Below are 16,910 nucleotides of genomic sequence, written 5' to 3'. Positions count from 1 at the left end.
GTTGGGTTGTTGCATGTTGGATCTCTGTTTAGAATGTTAAAAATGTAAAACTATAAATGCCTCAATAAAATATTTTCTTAAAAAAAAAAAGAAATAGGCTCCTCACCCAGTGGGCGAGAGGCTCTGGCCTCTCGACAGTGTGTTTCGCGGCAGTGGGAGCTGGCCCACCATTGTCTGGTGGTGGGGGTCTTCTGTTCCTGCCGCTCTTGATGCGATTCCCATTGAATCCGGCCCACGCCGCAGGGAAACCCACGGCAGGGGTGACAGGACTGGAAGATCCCGACAATGGGAACAGCCGGAAAATCTCTCCCACTGTATACATTTTGGCAGCTATTCTGGGAAGTTGGTTAAGACCTTTACACCTCATTAAAGTGCAGTTATCGTAATGGCTTTAAACAAAATACTGTGCCTGCTGGAAATGGGAAATCAGAATGAACTGCTGCAAACACTCAACTGGCCTGGTTGCTTTATCATTTCCGGCAGGTGTCCTTTCATCAGAACCACAGTTGGCTTTCCCTCTCCGTAGGTGCTGCCTGACTCGCTAAATGTTTCCAGCATTTTGTCTTGGCTCCTTGCACTCCTGTACTCGCTGATTAATTGCTTTGATTGTTAACTTGTTGACCGTGAAGGAGAAAATGGAGGGTACGTTTCTTTATGAAGAGCAGAGGCACCTGGACACTTGCTGTGCACAAACTGCGAATTGCACAGTTTAAAACTTCCTGAATCTGCGCATCTACTGTCTCCCTATTCGCCATCTAAGGTGGAGATAGCTGCCTGCCAGGATCTCACAGAGTATATAGCACAGAAACAGGCCGTTCTGCCCAGCTATTCTAAAGTCTCCATAGTCCCAGATGACCATACGCTGCTTTCCCCTTTGAGGGGGAGAGCTTGATTGATGGCGATTTAACCTGAGGGTCACCACACCTCAGGCAAAGGGGCAATGTTGAGAAGGCTGAGCCTTCATGAATATCCTCCGTACGGGAATTGAATCCTCGCTCTGCGGGACAAACCAGCCGCCCAGCCAACTGATCTAAACCGGCCCTATTCTATGCAGGCGTTCACTCTCCACACCAGTCTCTTGCCACCTCTTTCAACATATCTTTCAGCTCCCTTTTCTCTCCTGCACTTACCTAACTTCCTTTAGAAAGCATCAAAAGTTTTTTGCCTCAACCATTTCCTGTGGTGGCGAGTTCCACATTTTGAACAATCTGAGTAAAGATATTGCTCCCTATTCCCGATGAGGTTTATTCATAACGATCGTGTGTTTTTGCCCCTATTTTCTTCCAGCCAGCGGAAATATTACCGTCATGTCCAGCCTATCGAACCTGCTCCTAATTTTCAAGGCTTCCGCCTGGTCTCCTCTTTTAAGTCTGTTTTTAAAATTTAGAGTACCCAATTCATTTTTTCCAATTAAGGGGCAATTTAGCCAATCAGCCTACCCTGCGCATCTTTTGGGGACGAAACCCACGCAGACACGGGGCGAATGTGTAAACTCCACACGGACATTAACCCAGAGCCGGGATCGAACCTGGGACCTCGGCGCCGTGAGGCAGGAGTGCTAACCCACTGCGCCACCGTGCTGCTGCCCTCGTCTCCTCTTAAGTCTGGTCTTTTCTGAAGGAAGAAATGTCAAAGGCCTGTTCGATCTCAGTTCTGGTTCTGCCCCTGAAGATCTTAATTGCACTTCCTACCGTCCTTTTATTCCCTCCTCGTAGAGCAGAGACCAGAACTGTGCAGAGTGGTGAGCAGAGACTTTGATCTTGGTCATGGATTAGGGACAAGGGGCTGGGTTCAGGGAGGACCCGGTCAATTGGGGCACCAGGATTCTGGCTTCGGGACCAACCAGCACTCGGCTCCGTGTACGAGACCCTGCTTCAGAATGGCCGGTGTGGTAGAGTAATTCTATTAAAATTATTTGATACTTGGATGTAAATATGTCTCTTTGTGAGAAGGATTCTCTTGGCAGTGATTTGTATGCTAATGTTTGATATTTTTGCTTCCTCTATTTCCACCCCATCCTGCTAGACCCTGCATGTGGAAATTGGCATTCTTAAAACTGTGATGCTGGAAGGATTTGCTGCTGTGGAAGATGCAAGTACACATAACAACCGAAGCATGGATCAAAATTATCTTCAGCTACTGCGTAGAAAACCCCTTGACCCAAAGAGCGAAGCGCAACTGAAGGTAAGTTGCCTATTTGTACTATTAGCTTCAGGTCACCATAACAGCAGAAAACCAAGATAATAACCAAAAGGTGCGAGGACAAAATTAGGCTGAGATTATGGTCTGGAATTGTTGAACTCAGTGCTGCGTCTTGAAGGCAGCAAAGTGCCTTGTTGAAAGGCGAGATGTTGTTCCTCGAGCTTGTGTTGGAATGCTGCAATAGGACACGGACAGAGATCAGTGCGAGAGCGAGGTAGAGAATTAAAATTGTTCCTGCAGGGGTTTAATAAGATGCGGCAGGTTGGGGCAGTGGTTAGCGCTGCTGCCTCGTGGCGCCGAGGACCCGGGTTCGATCCTGGTCCCGGGTCACTGTCCGTGTGGAGTTTGCACATTCTCCCTGTGTCTGCGTGGGTCTCACCCCCACAACCCAAAGATGTGCAGGTTAGGTGGATTGGCCTCGCTAAATTGCCCCTTAATTGGAAAAGAAAAAGAATTGGATACACAAAATTATTTAAAAAAAATAAATAAATAAGATGCTGGAGGGGTAAATTAAGGTCTGGGCGCACTGAAAAGTGAGCAAGTAATGTACAGAATATACTGCATGGGAACAGGCCATTCAACCCAGTTGATGCACAAACCTCTCTCCTTTTTTTGTTTAACTGTGTTTAACTAGCTTCCCCTTATGTATCTATGCTATCCAGCTCAATACTTCTGGCAATGAGTTCCACATTCTCTCTGCTCTCTGGGTTGAAGAGGTTTCTTCTGAATTCTCTGTTGGATTTATTCATAGAATTCATAATGTGCAGAAGGAGGCCTTTCAGCCCATCGAGTCTGCATTTGCCCCTGGAAAGATCACCCTACCTAAGCCCAGACCTCCACCGTATCCTCAGTAACCCCACCCAACCCAACCTTTTTTTTGGACACTAAGGGCAATTTAGCATGGCCAATCCACTTAACCTGCACATCTTTGGGCTGTGGAAGGAAACCGGAGCACCCGGAGAAAACCGGCACAGACACAGGGAGAAAGTGCAAACTCCGCACAGACCCAAGCCGGGAATAGAACCATGGACCCTGGAGCTGTGAAGCAACAGTGCTAACCACTGTGCTACCGTGCTCATCATATATTTATCACCTGTGCTTTTCGTGTCCCCCGCAAGTGGTAATATCATCCCTTTGATGACCCAATCACACACTTATCATAGATTATCATAGAATTTACAGTGCAGAAGGAGGCCATTCGGCCCATTGAGTCTGCACCGGCTCTTGGAAAGAGCACCCTACCCAAGGTCAACACCTTCACCCTATCCCCATAACCCAGTAACCTCACCCAACACTAAGGGCAATTTTGGACACTGGGCAATTTATCATGGCCAATCCACCTAACCTGCACATCTTTGGACTGTGGGAGGAAACCGGAGCACCCGGAGGAAACCCATGCACACACGGGGAGGATGTGTAGACTCCGCACAGACAGTGACCCAAGCCGGAATCGAACCTGGGACCCTGGAGCTGTGAAGCAATTGTGCTAACCACAATGCTGCCGTGCTGCCCAGGTCAGCCCTTGATCTTCTCTTTTCTAAAGAAAAGAGCCCCCAGCTTCTTTGCTCTCTTCTGATGGGTATAATCTGGGTATAATACCCTTGCAGATCCCTTGTTGCACCTTTGGCAATGCGTCCATATCCTTTTTCTAATAAAACCATAAGATGTAGGAGGAGAAGTAGGCCATTCGGCCCATTGAGTCTGCTCCACCGTTCAATGAGATCGTGACTAATCTGAAATGATAATCCTCAACTCCACTCCCCCGCCTTTTCTTCATAACCCTCGATTCCCTTACTGATTAAAAATCTGTCCACCTCGGCCTTGAACATCCTTGACGACCCAGCCTCTACAGCTCTCTGCGGTGAAGAATCCCACAGATTCACTGCCCTCTGAGAGATCATCTCTCTCTCTCAAATCCTTTACACCGTACTCTGATATGCCCTCTGGCCCTCGAATTTCCCACAAGGAGAAACAAGCTCTCAGCATCGACCCTGTCGAGCCCCCCCTGAGAATCATATATGTATCAATAAGGTCACCTCTCAATTCTTCTTAACTCCAATAAGTACAGACCCAACCTACTCAACCTCCCCTCAGGAAAATCCCTCCTTTCCCGGATCAACCTAGTAAACCTTCTCAGAACTACCTCCATTTCCAGGATATATTTCCTTGGATAAGGGGGCCAAAACTGTACACAGCAATATGAAGACCAGAGCTGTGCACGGTATTCAGTGTTCTCCGACAAGGTTATATACAAATTTAGCATATAATCTCTGCTTTTCAAATCTACCTCTCTAGAAATGAATCCCAGTGCTTTGATTGTCTTTCTTGGTGATTTATTAACCGACAAGCTTTGTAAAAAGAATCCGACAGATCAGAAGCAGATAACTTGGCCTATCGTGCCTATCCCAAGCTCTTAATGCTGTGAAGTTTAGTCACTTACCTGGCTTTAGCCGCATGATCCTGCAACAGCAGCACAGTGGTTAGCACTGTGGCTTTGCAGCGCCAGGGTCCCAGGTTCGATTCCCGACTGTCTGTGCGGAGTCTGCACATTCTCCCCCGTGTCTGCGTGGGGTTTCCTCCGGGTGCTCCGGTTTCCTCCCACAAGTCCCGAAAGACGTGCTTGTTGGGTGAATTGGACATTCTGAATTCTCCCTCCGTGTCCCCGAACAGGCGGCGGAATGTGGCGACTAGGGGCTTTTCACAGTAACTTCATTGCAGTGTTAATGTAAGCCTACTTGTGACAATAATAAGAATTATTATTATACTATTTGATTACATCTCCCCTTAAACTTCCTTGCTCCATGGAGAACAGTCCTGGTTTCTCCAATCAATCGATATATTTGAACCGATACCGTAGATCCTGATAAACCACTTCTAATGCCTCTCAAGGCCTTAGCATCTGTTCCAAACTATGGAGCGGGCCCAGTAATTTATCAAAGTTGTGCAGTTGTCAGCTCTTTTACATTTGCCAAAGCACATTCTTTTTTCAAAGGGAATTTTTTTTTGCTTTGCAGGAAATTCGACAACTGCATCAGTATGTGAAGTTTGCCGTCCAGGATGTAAATGATGTGCTGGATATAGAATGGGAGCAATACCAGGAAAAGAACAAGAAGCACAAGTGAGTGGCTCTCAGTGCCGAGCTTGGAAATGTACTTTGCTCTAGAATACGCAGTTAATCGTCGGGAACGCAGGAGGATGCTACGGCCTGTGAGCCTGCAACACCATTCAGTAAGGTCATGGCTGAGGCCTCGGCTGCTCTGTCGTCGTTCTCTCTCCTCCTCCTCCCCCCCCCCCCCCCCAAATAACCCTTGACCCCCTTGCCTATCAGAAATGTGCCCTGAATAAATTCAGTCAGTCGGTCTCCAAATTGTGAGTTCAAGTTTGCACTCCAGAGTCTCGAGCACTGAAATCTGAGCCTGGGGGAGTACCAGAAGTGTGATCTTTCCCATGAGACATTAAACCAAGATCCTTCAACCACCTCTTATGGTGGATGTTAAATATTCTCATGGTCTCCGTTTTGAAGAAGAACAGGATTGTTGTTTGGGGGAAGCTTGCAGTGCGCAAATTAGCTGCCTCATTTCCCCATATTACAAGAGTAACTCCACTGGGACCTTATTTGTTGGAAAGCACTTTGGGATCTCTGGAAGTCGTGGAAAGCACAATATAGAGACAAGTACTCTCTTTGATTCAGGAGCGACCTAGGGATTACCCCCTGAGCTCCTGTTGGCTGCCCCCGAAAGCCCTGTCTGTGCCCCAGTGCCTGTATTTTCCTATTGAGTTCAGTCTTTTGAACATCGTGCGGCTGAAGAATGGGGAATAACCCCTCCCTCATTGGCGAATCTAGACCAATATCTGCGCATTTGTTTCTTTAACCAATCATGGAACAGTCCTGCATATTATTCTGATCCCAAGCTAATTGGTGAAGTATGAAACTAAATTCTAATCAATTTCTTGATCAGTTTATTTGCAGAATGAAGCATTACGTATGTCTTCCTATCCACTACCTGCTGTGTCCTAGCAGTCTTTTTTGGTACTTAAGTAAACAATGCCCTTCATCTGTGTATCTGAACAATATAGTTAACATACCATCAGCGTTGCTGGGTTTTGTGGGATGGCAGGTAGAACTCTTCTCTCTCCCCCCACCCTCCCACCCACCCGCCGCCGCCACCACCACCTTTTGGACACTCTAAGGGACAATTTAATGTGGCCAATCCGCCTAACCTGCACATCTTTGGACTGTGGGAGGAAACTGGAGCACCCGGAGGAAACCCACGCACACACGGGGAGAACGTGCAGACTGCACCCAGACTGTGATTGCTGCTGACCTGAGATTTCTTTTCAGAAATAGTTGGTGCTGCCAAAAGGATAATGCTGTCCTTGTGGAGGATGTTTGTCAGTGTACAGCAGATTATCCTAAAGTTGCCAAATGTCGAAATCTGTAATCTAACCTTGCAGATCCCTCAGCCTTTTACTTTTGGTGCAGGTTTGCACTTGGCCTTGGAGGGCCTGCGAAGTATTTGGTTTCTATGTCGCTGCATAGAATCTAAAGTGCAAAAACAGGTCATTCGGCTCAGATGGCCAGTGTTGGTGTTTACACTCCACACTTGACTCCTTCCACCGTTCTAACCCTATCAATATATCCTTCAATTCCTTACTCCTTATGTAAATATCCAGCTTCCGCATAAATGGTGCGATGCCATTTCTCCCAACTACTCTCTGTGGCAGTGGGCTCCCCATTCTCTGAATAAAGATATTTCTCCTGAATTCCCTATTAGCTTTATTAGTAATTATCATGTATTTATGGCCCCTAATTCTCATCTCCGCAGCAGGTGGAAAAATCACCTCTACATCTAGCCCATCAAACCCTTCCATAACCTTTAAGACCTCTTACAAGGTCACCATCAGCCTTTTCCAGATGAAACAGCCCCTGCCTGTTCAGTCCTTCCTGTTGTTTATGATCTCTCAGTTCCAGTAACATCTGTGTAAATCTTTTTTGCACCCTTGCCGGCGCTCCTATACCCTTTTATCATGAGGAAAGTGGAACAGTAAGCCACGTGTGGTCCATTCATTGTTTGCTGCACAAGTATATGCTATGGTGATGTTAGTTTTCACATATCTGTCCAGTGAGGCGGAACTGAGAGTTTCATCCTTGCTTTAATTTAGTTTTAAAGCTCCCACTATTTCATTCCAGGCACTTGGTTCTACCAGAGAGGGAAGTGTTGTTTAATGCTTTGGCGAGTCATCATGAGATCATTACCCAGCAAGATAAGAAGATTAATGAACTGATAAACAGCCTGCAGAATCTCCGTATTTATAATCAGACCTCCAAGTGGTGTGTGCCCAGTGACACATGTCTGCAGAGTGATCAGTGGTAGGTTTTAAACCTCTCTTCATCAAGGACATTAGTGTAATAATATAATAATAATTGCTTATTGTCACAAGTAGGCTTCAATGAAGTTACTGTGAAAAGCCCCCAGTCGCCACATTTCGGCACCTGTTCGGGGAGGCCGGTACGGGAATTGAACCTGCGCTGTTCTGCATTACACGCCAGCTGTTTAGCCCACTGTGCTAGTGTGTAAGATTCTTGGTATTTCATTAAGTGTCAGCTGGGGTCCAACAGGCAAGCACACTCAACTTGGACTGAGAAGATTGTGGACTGATGTCTCACTCCAGAGATACGAGTACAAAATCTAAGCTGACACTCCCTGTACCAGTACCGAAGGCGTGCTGCACTGTTAGTTACTTGCCCCCCACCCACCCAACATTTATCTGTCAGCCAACGTCACTAAACCACATGGTCAATGCCCTATTGCTGTTCCTGAAGCTTGCAGTGTGCAACAAGTAGCTACACTTCAAAATTGACCGTAAAGCACTTGAAACATCCCGAGATGTGAATGGTGCTTTGCAAATGCAAGTCCTTTAATAACTTGACCACTTGAGGTTTGTGTTATCTGGTTGGACGTGGTTGACGTGAGCTGCTTATCTTCTAAAAGCAAAACATTGCGGATTCTGGAAATCTGAAACGCAGGTATCTCTGAGCCATACAGCACTTCTCGGATTACTGATTTCCCCGCCTTCTGAGCTCCACACTCTGGCATGCTGCCGTTTGTGCATGTTCGACCTCTGTCCTGCAGGACTGACTCACCCTCTCTCAAAGCTGTCCTTGTCCCCACTGCCATTTCATTCTTTGATGCTTTGACAAGAAACTTTTTCACTTCCATTCAGATGTTCAGGAATGCAAGCTCCTACAACTTAGTGACACCAACGCCCACCTGGGACCCTCCACACTTTCCCGTCCCTCTGACCCCACTCTTCCCTTTCACCTCCAATGAATTCTGGGCTCGGCACGATGCTGAACTCTTCTCCTGTTGCCTCCGCCTCCCTGCTCACTTCTTTGGGCAGGAGTCCTTCCCCCGTTCAATGGATCCTTTCACCCGCCTCCAGTCTTCTCCCTCTTCCTGGATCCTCCCTCCGGCCTCCTAACCTCCTCTTTATCTTCTCATCCAGCACGGTTGGTGCAACGTCAGCCGTCTCAATTTCTCTGCCCTTCTCGCCACTCCAACCTGTCTCCTTCTGAACTTGCTGCACTCCTTTCTCTCAAGTCCAACCTTGACTTTGTCAAACCTGCCGACGAAGGTGGTGTTGTTGTTGTCTGGCGTACTGACCTTTACCTCACTGAGGCTGAGCACCAACTCTCCCATACTTCCTCCTACCTCCCCGTGGACCATGAACCCACCACCAAACATCAAACCATTGTGCGCAGGACTGTCACTGGCCTCATCACCTCCAGAGATCTTCCCACCACAGCTTCCACCTCATGGTTCCTCCAGATCCACAAACTGGACTGCCCTGATAGATCCATCCTATCCGCCTGTTCTGCCACACACAACTCATTTCTCCCAATCTTAACTCCATTCTTGCTCCCCTGAGATAAAAGTCACGCCTGCTGCATTTATTCGGCATTTTCTGTTTTTATTATAATAGTTCCTCGTTGCCACCTTAGGCATTTCCACCAGCGAGTCGCCTGTGCCCGTGTAAACTATTTTGAAACTTGCTGACCAGGTGAAGCCTGTCGTGTCGGATGAAGGGTAAAGCTCCTCACCTTGAACTAAAAGCTGGAACGTATTATTTTTACTTCCGTTGCTGTGTTAGTTGAGCAGTCTGTTAGATTTTGACCTGATTCTGTATGCAAGCTGCTGTGTGTTTAAAAGTGCCACTTTTATTAGCCCCTACAAAAGTTGTATAAATGCTAGCCGTTTGTCTTCTGCAGATGCCTCCATGTCCTTGGGTAATAAAACAAATTGAATCAGAGCAGGAGATGGAGTTCAGGTTATTTTTGTAATTGCAGTGCTGACTCAGAGGAAAGTGTTGGTGTCTTGGCTCAGCCCCAGCTCTTGCGGATGTTAAGTTGGATGAATTTTGACCTTCAGATGAAGCTCGCTGCGTTGCCCAGTTAATGTGCTCAGTTTGATCTTTATTAAACGCTGGACACCCAAGACTCTCCATGAGCGCAGGGAGCTGAACAATCTTGCAAATTCAGACAAATCTTACCCGGCGGTGTTGAGATGTAAAGGTAACCGCAGAGATGGAGCCTCTGATAAAGAACTGGCCATATCCAGGTTATAAGCCTAGAAGGGACACCTTGGAGCCAATGTGTTCCGAAACAACCCCAACTAACCCCACTGCCCCATTTATGAATCCATGCCTTCAATTTATGTTCTGGTGTATCTTTCTTTAGCTGGGATACTGAGCTGGAGATGCTTCGCAATGTTCTGGTGAAATCCACCCTGGATGGAGCTCCGAAGGCAGTGACTCCAACCACCCCAGGTAAATCACCGCTGGATCAGGTCTGATTTGTTCACGCAAAGGGCCAACTGTTTGGGGTTAACTTTTAAAGTAATGGGTTTATCTGCGCAAGTTGCCGCAAATACTCGGCCTACTTCCCTTTGTGGACTCGAGAGTCGGGGCTGAGCATGGTTTGACTTGGTATCTCATTACATACACAGTTTGGATGATTCTTGGCATTCCCGTGCTAGCTGGCCGATTTCAGCTTCCACAGAAGTTGAGATAGTGCAATCCCTCCTGGTGCATGGTGGGAATTCAACCAACCTGCTGGAAACTGTCATGACACGTCATCGGGCCATGTTCAGCTCTTCACTGATGTGTCCCGATGGAATATTTAAGAATGCTCCTTCAGGAGAGTCACTGACAGTTGCCCATCCCTAATTGCCCATGAACTGCGTTGGGCTGTTTGAGAGGGCAGTTCAGAGTTGGCCACGTGGTTGTGGCTTTGGAGTCTCGCGCAGCCCAGGCATGGATGGCAGATTTCCTTTCCGAAAGCGACCTCAGTGACTAATGTTGATGTTGGCATGGTCACCATTACTTGGGCTAGCTTTATGTTCCAGATTTATTAATTGAGTTTAATGAATGGATTTGGACTTCCGGTTGCGGCTATGCAGAGCTAAGTCGCACATTCGGCAGCTCCCGCAAAAAAACATCTTTTGGGCTCTTTTCAGGGCCCCCAACGGAATTTTTTCGACGCTTCCTGCTGTGGGAAGGAGAGTACAATAGTTCCCCGACAGTGTATGGCTTTTACCAGGAGCGGGGCAACTAAAAAAGTGGTGGTGGACCTGAAGAAGGTGCGAGGGAAGAAGAACAAAATGGCGGCGGGCGGGGACCAGGCAGCGTAGAAGCAATGGGCGCAGGAGCAACAGGAGGTTATCCAGCGCTGCTTCAGGGAGATTAAAGCGGACCTGCTTGAGCCGATGAAGGCGTCTATTGATGAGCTGCTGGAGACACAGACGGCCCAGGGGGTGGCGATCCGTGAGGCCCGACAAAAGATCTCCGACAACGAGGACGAGATCTTAGGCCTGGCGGTAAAGGTGGAGGCGCTCCACAAGAAATGGCAGGAGCAGTTCGAGGAGATGGAGAATCGGTCGAGGCGGAAGAACTTGCGGATTCTGGGCCTCACGGAGGGGCCGGACATGGGGGCCTATGTGGTCACTATGTTGAACTTGCTGATGGGAGCGGGGTCCTTCCAGGGGCCCCTGGAGCTGGAAGGGGCCCATAGAGTGCTGGCGAGGAGGCCCAAGGCTAACGAGCCTCTGCGGGCGGTGCTGGTGCGGTTTCATCGGTTCGCTGATCGGGAGTGTGTGCTCGGGTGGCCAAGAAAGAGAGGAGCAGCAGGTGGGAGAACGCGGAGGTTCAAATATATCAGGACTGGAGTGCGGAGATGGTGAAGAGGAGGGCCGGGTACAATCGAGTGAAGGCGGTGCTGCACAGGAAGGGGGTGAAGTTTGGCATGTTGCAGCCGGCGCGACTGTGGGTCACCTACAAGGACCGGCACCATTATTTTGAGTCTCCGGACGAGGCGTGGGCCTTTGTTCAGGCCGAGAAGTTGGACACAGATTGAGGGTCAGGATGGGCGTTTGGGGATTGCGGTTGATATGTTACTTTTTGAGAGGGTGTCCTTTGCTCTTGTTTTTTTTCTCTTTCTGGTTTGGTGAGGGTGGTTAGGGTGGATTGGGCACTGTTTTGGTTGGGTTGGTCGGGGGGGCTCTTGGAGGGGGTTAAGCAAATGGAACAGGGGTGGATGGTCGGCAGTGTGATGGGGCCCCGTGGGGAAGGGGGAGGCCCGAGTCGGAGGCGAGGGGACTGGGCCTGTAAAAGGAGCTGCGTCAGAGGTGTCTGGGCCGGGTAGGTGGTAAGCACGGGCTTTTTCCCGCGCTGAAGACTGGAGGGCCGGGGCGGGGATGCGAGGGTTGTTTCCCGTGCTTGGGATGGATGGGGGAGGTGGAGAGCCTGCGGATGGGTAATGGAGGAGCAGGGTGTGTCACAATGGGAGGAGTCGAAGGAGAGGCGGGAGTGGCCGGGGTCAGTAGGAGTCAGCTGACTTGTGGAAATGCAGTGGGGGGAGTAAAGCAGCTAGGAGGGGTCCTAGCCGGGGGGGGGGGGGGGAAGAGAGAGAGAGAGCGAGGAATCGAGTTGCTGCTGCTATGGTCAAGGTGGGGGGGGTGGGGTGGGGGGGGGGTGGGGGGGGGGTGGGGTGGGGGGGGGTGGGGGGGGAGAGAGAGAGCGAGGAATCGAGTTGCTGCTGCTATGGTCAAGGGGGAGCTGGAGCGAGTGGGGGGGTCGAGACGGGAGTCTGCCGCCGTGGAGAACGGGCCGGGTGCGGGCACGTGGCTGGCCGAGGAGGGGTTATGGCTAGTCAGCGGGGGAGGGGGGTGGGTAGCCCCCTGATTCGGCTGATAACCTGGAATGTAAGGGGACTGAATGGGCCGGTTAAGCGGGCCCGCGTGTTCGTGCACCTGAAGGGGCTGAAGGCGGACGTGGTCATGCTCCAGGAGACCCACCTGAAGGTGGCAGACCAGGTAAGATTGAGGAAAGGGTGGGTAGGTCAGGTGTTTCATTCGGGGCTGGATGCCAAAAATTGAGGGGTGGCGTTCTTGGTGGGAAAGAAGGTGTCGTTCGAGGCGTTGAGCATTGTGGCAGACAATGGCGGTAGGTACGTAATGGTTAGTGGTAAGCTGCAGGGAGAGAGGGTGATCAAGGTGTACGCCCCAAACTGGGACGATGTGGGTTTTATGCGGCGCATGTTGGGTCGGATCCCAGATATGGAAGTGGGGGGGCCTGATAATGGGGGAGACTTTAACACGGTGTTGGATCCGGCACTGGATCGCTCCAGGTCTCGGACGGGTAGGAAGCTGGCGGCGGCTAAAGTGCTGAGGGGGTTTATGGACTAGATGGGAGGGGTGGACCCTTGGAGATTTGCACGGCCGGGGGCTAGGGAATTTTCATTCTTCTCACATGTCCATAAGGCTTATTCCCGGGTCGACTTATTTATTTATTTTTTAATGTTTTTATTCTCCATTTCCACATTTTCCTTCAAAATTTGCACACCACCAACAGGCAACAAACGGTAACAAATACAAAGTCAATACCCTTAACATCAACAACGATCCCATCCTCCACCACCCCACCCAACTGTCAATATATGCCTCAAATAAAACAAACCCTCCCACGGTGGGAAAAAAAAGGAGTCCGGAAGCGCCCATGGCCACCATTAACCGATAGGAGTCAGTCCGTTCCCCCCCCCCCCCCCGACAACACTCAATGCCATCCAACCTCCAAAAGAGTACTGTAAATGACACCCAAGAGTTGTAAACCCCCCCCCCCCCCTCCCCAACTCCTCCCCCTCCACTTCCTCTTGTAAAACTCCTCCCCCAACCTCTGTTCCTTCCCCCAAACCTTCCACCCTGGCTAGACCACTCGGACCCTGTTCTGCCAGGCTCCGATGGCCGCAACCCCTCCCCCCACCTCATTCCCGTTCACTGGCCGACTTAAACCGGCCAGCATGGAGGCCCCCGCCCGGGTCCCTTTCCCCCTTGCCCGGCCCCAGGAAAAACCCAGAAGTCCCCTTTTAGCACACAAACCCCGCATATTCACCTACACCCCAAAGAGCCCTCATTTCGACTGCATGTCCCATTTCTTCCCTTGTCCAAATATATACAACATTGGCTCCTTTAGCCCATACACCCGCACGCAGTGAAACAAAAAAGAAAACAAAATACAGTCATGAGGCTACATTGGTACATGACCATTTCTCAATTCTGCCACAGTCCTTCTGCCTTCACAAACTCCTTGCTGCTTCTGCCGTCCCGAAATAAAAGTCCTTGAACTTGTAGGTCACCCTCAGCTTCGCTGGATATACAATGCCGCACTGCACCCTGCTAACGTACAGTGCCCTCTTCACCCGGTTGAAGGCAGCCCGTCTCCTCGCCAGCTCCACCGTAAAGTCCTGGTATACACGTATACCAGCTCCAGCCCACTGCACCACCCGCTTCTGCTTAGCCCAGCACAGGACCTTCTCCTTCACACTGTACCTACGGAAGCACAGAGTCGCTACCCTTGGCGGCTCACTCGCCTTTGGTACAGGCCTCCACGACCGATGTGCCCGATTCAGCTCATATCGGGAGGGATCCTCCCCCTCCCCCAATAGTTTCGCCAACATCGCGACAAAATACTCAGTCGGCTTCGGTCCTTCAACTCCTTCGGGCAGACCCACAATCCCCAAATTCTGTCGCCTGGATCTGTTTTCCAGGTCTTCCATTTTGCCTCGCAGATCCTTGTTGATCTCCATCACCTTCTGCATCTCCTTCCCCATCGAGGCAAGTTGATCACCGTGCTGCAGTACTGTCTCTTCCACTTCCTTCAGCGCCTCCCTCCCCTTGCTCCCGCACCTCCGCCACTGCGCCTCCGTCCTCACCGGGGTAATCGCCTCCTCCACCTGCACTTTCAAAATCGCCCCCATTTCCTTCCTCATTGCCTCTATATGTTTCGTAAACTGCCTTTCGAATTCCACGGCCATCACCTTAGTTATTTCTTCAGCCATAAGCAATGCGGCCTCCCCTAGCGCTCCAGCCTCCATTTTCTTTACTGACCCCGCGGTGACCTTTTCACTCCCCGACGGACTTTCAGCTGCTTTTTTTCACGACTGTTTTTTTGCCGGTCTTCGACATTTCCCTTCTTTGTGCTGTCTAACGACTTTCACTGCCTTCGACCCGCCGACTCTCCTCCTCGTCCGCCAACAGCCCCACCTCCAAACGTCACAACGGGCGCTAGTCCCTCTCCTCCCCCAGATCTAAGTCCACCCAATGCGGGGCATGATCCGAAATGGCTATCGCCGAGTACTCCGTATCCTCTACTCTCGCTATCAGGGGGAGTTAAGGACAGGGGAGGGAGTGTGGTGCGGAGTGGGGTTGGCATCAATGGGGTCTTCAGGGACTTTATATTGAAGGACCTTCCGCTGGAGGAGGGAGGGATGGGCTGCTTTCTGGACCAATTGAGGTTTCCAAAGGTGGAAGAGGGACTGGTGGCGGGATTGGGGGCCCCAATTGGGTTGGAGGAGCTGGCCAAAGGGATAGAGAGCATGCAGGCGGGGAAGGCAACGGGGCCGGATGGTTTCCTGGTTGAATTCTATAAAAAATATATAGACCTGTTGGGCCCGTTGCTAGTTAGGACCTTTAATGAGGCAAGGGAGGGGGGGGCTTTGCCCCCGACGATGCCCCGGGCACTGATCTCCTTGATCCTGAAGCGGGACAAGGATCCCCTGCAGTGTGGGTCTTACAGGCCGATTTCGTTGTTAAACGTAGATGCCAAGCTGCTGGCGAAAGTCTTAGCCTTGAGGATTGTGTGCCGCAGGTCATCCACGAAGACCAGACGGGGTTCGTGAAGGGGAGGCAGTTGAATGCGAATGTGCGGAGGCTTCTGAACGTTATCATGATGCCGGTGAGGGAGGGGGAGGCGGAGATACTGGTGGCGATGGATGCTGAGAAAGCCTTCGATAGGGTAGAGTGGGGGTACCTGTGGGAGGTGCTGAAGAGGTTCGGGTTTGGGGAGGGGTTTGTCAGGTGGGTCAGGCTGTTGGGAGAGGAGATCGAGGAAGGGACGTGGGCAGATGCCCTAGGGAGGGTGAACGCTTCCTCTTCGTGCGCGAGGCTCAGCCTCATACAGTTTAAGGTGCTGCACAGGGCACACCTGACCGGGGCAAGGATGATTCAGTTTTGTGGGGGTGAGGACAGGTGTGTTAGGTGCTCAGGGAGCCCAGCAAACCACACCCATATGTTCTGGGCATGCCTAGCGCTGGAGGAATTTTGGAAGGGCGTAGCGAGGATGGTGTTGAGGGTGGTAGGATCCAGGGTCAAACCGGGCTGGGGGCTCGCAATATTTGGGGTGGCAGAGGAGCCGGGAGTGCAGGAGGCAAAAGAGGCTCTGGGTTACTGCCAGTCCAGTGAAATGAAATGAAATAAATCGCTTATTGTCACAAGTAGGCTTCAAATGAAGTTTCTGTGAAAAGCCCCTAGTCGCCACATTCCGGCGCCTGTTCGGGGAGGCTGGTACGGGAATCGAACCGTGCTGCTGGCCTGCCTTGATCTGCTTTCAAAGCCAGCGATTTAGCCCAGTGTGCTAAACCAGCCCCTTGACATTGCTACATTGCTGCTGTACCACATGCTGTTGGATTGACTTGATCAAGAGTAATGTATTTTTCTTCATTGTCCTTTCCTGATCTTTAGGTAAACTATCTCCAGTGAAACTATCTCAGCTGCGGAACTTCCTTTCAAAAAGACAGACTCCGCCTGTGAGATCCACTGCGCCAGGTAACGAGTAAATCCCCTCCATGAAATGGCCGAGTTTGGTGTGCGGTCGCAAACTTTAATTGTAACCGGGTAAGGGGAGTGGATACAGGCTCACTTGGACCTGATGGGTCACTGGAGCTGCAGAGAATTTTGTGCTGACACGGAGTACCGTAAGCAGAAAGTCAAATTACAGCCCCCCATCTGCACATTTCAATCGACTTGTATTGACCAACAAATAGCAACTTTTAACTATGTAGATTAACTTGAGCGCTCTGATCATTTTGGGCAGAGACATTTCTACTTCCTCAATAGCATGTTCAATTACTCTTAGTCTCCTGTAATATCTTCAAATCCCCCTCTTGTCGTGCGGGGTGTGTTTAACGCTGGCTGCAGTTAAAGCTGCAAAGTGTAGCAGGAAACAACCGGGCAACAAGTCACTGCGCAGAAGGGATATTCTTGTTATACAGTAATAGCTCTGCCCACATTGTATAACCATGATGTGGAGATCTTGGCATTGGACTGGGGTGGGCACAGTGGTGCGGTAGGACTTCTTACTGTGTCCACATTGTATAA

At 50.2% G+C, this 16,910-nt stretch overlaps 1 protein-coding gene across 1 annotated transcript in view; it reads left to right on the top strand.

The window, feature by feature from the left end:
- Positions 1 to 16,910, top strand: part of LOC140398867 (uncharacterized) — a 144,412-nt gene that overhangs the window by 38,474 nt on the left and 89,028 nt on the right. The window contains exons 13-17 of the mRNA XM_072487809.1: positions 2,026 to 2,184; positions 5,217 to 5,320; positions 7,394 to 7,573; positions 9,941 to 10,029; positions 16,275 to 16,358. Of these exons, the coding sequence (XP_072343910.1) occupies positions 2,026 to 2,184; positions 5,217 to 5,320; positions 7,394 to 7,573; positions 9,941 to 10,029; positions 16,275 to 16,358 (616 nt within the window). The remainder of the gene's footprint in view (positions 1 to 2,025; positions 2,185 to 5,216; positions 5,321 to 7,393; positions 7,574 to 9,940; positions 10,030 to 16,274; positions 16,359 to 16,910) is intronic.

The sequence above is a fragment of the Scyliorhinus torazame genome, chromosome 22, assembly GCF_047496885.1.
Source record: "Scyliorhinus torazame isolate Kashiwa2021f chromosome 22, sScyTor2.1, whole genome shotgun sequence".
In the NCBI taxonomy this organism is placed as follows: Eukaryota; Metazoa; Chordata; class Chondrichthyes; order Carcharhiniformes; family Scyliorhinidae; genus Scyliorhinus; species Scyliorhinus torazame.
This window is presented reverse-complemented; position numbering and strand designations above follow the sequence as displayed.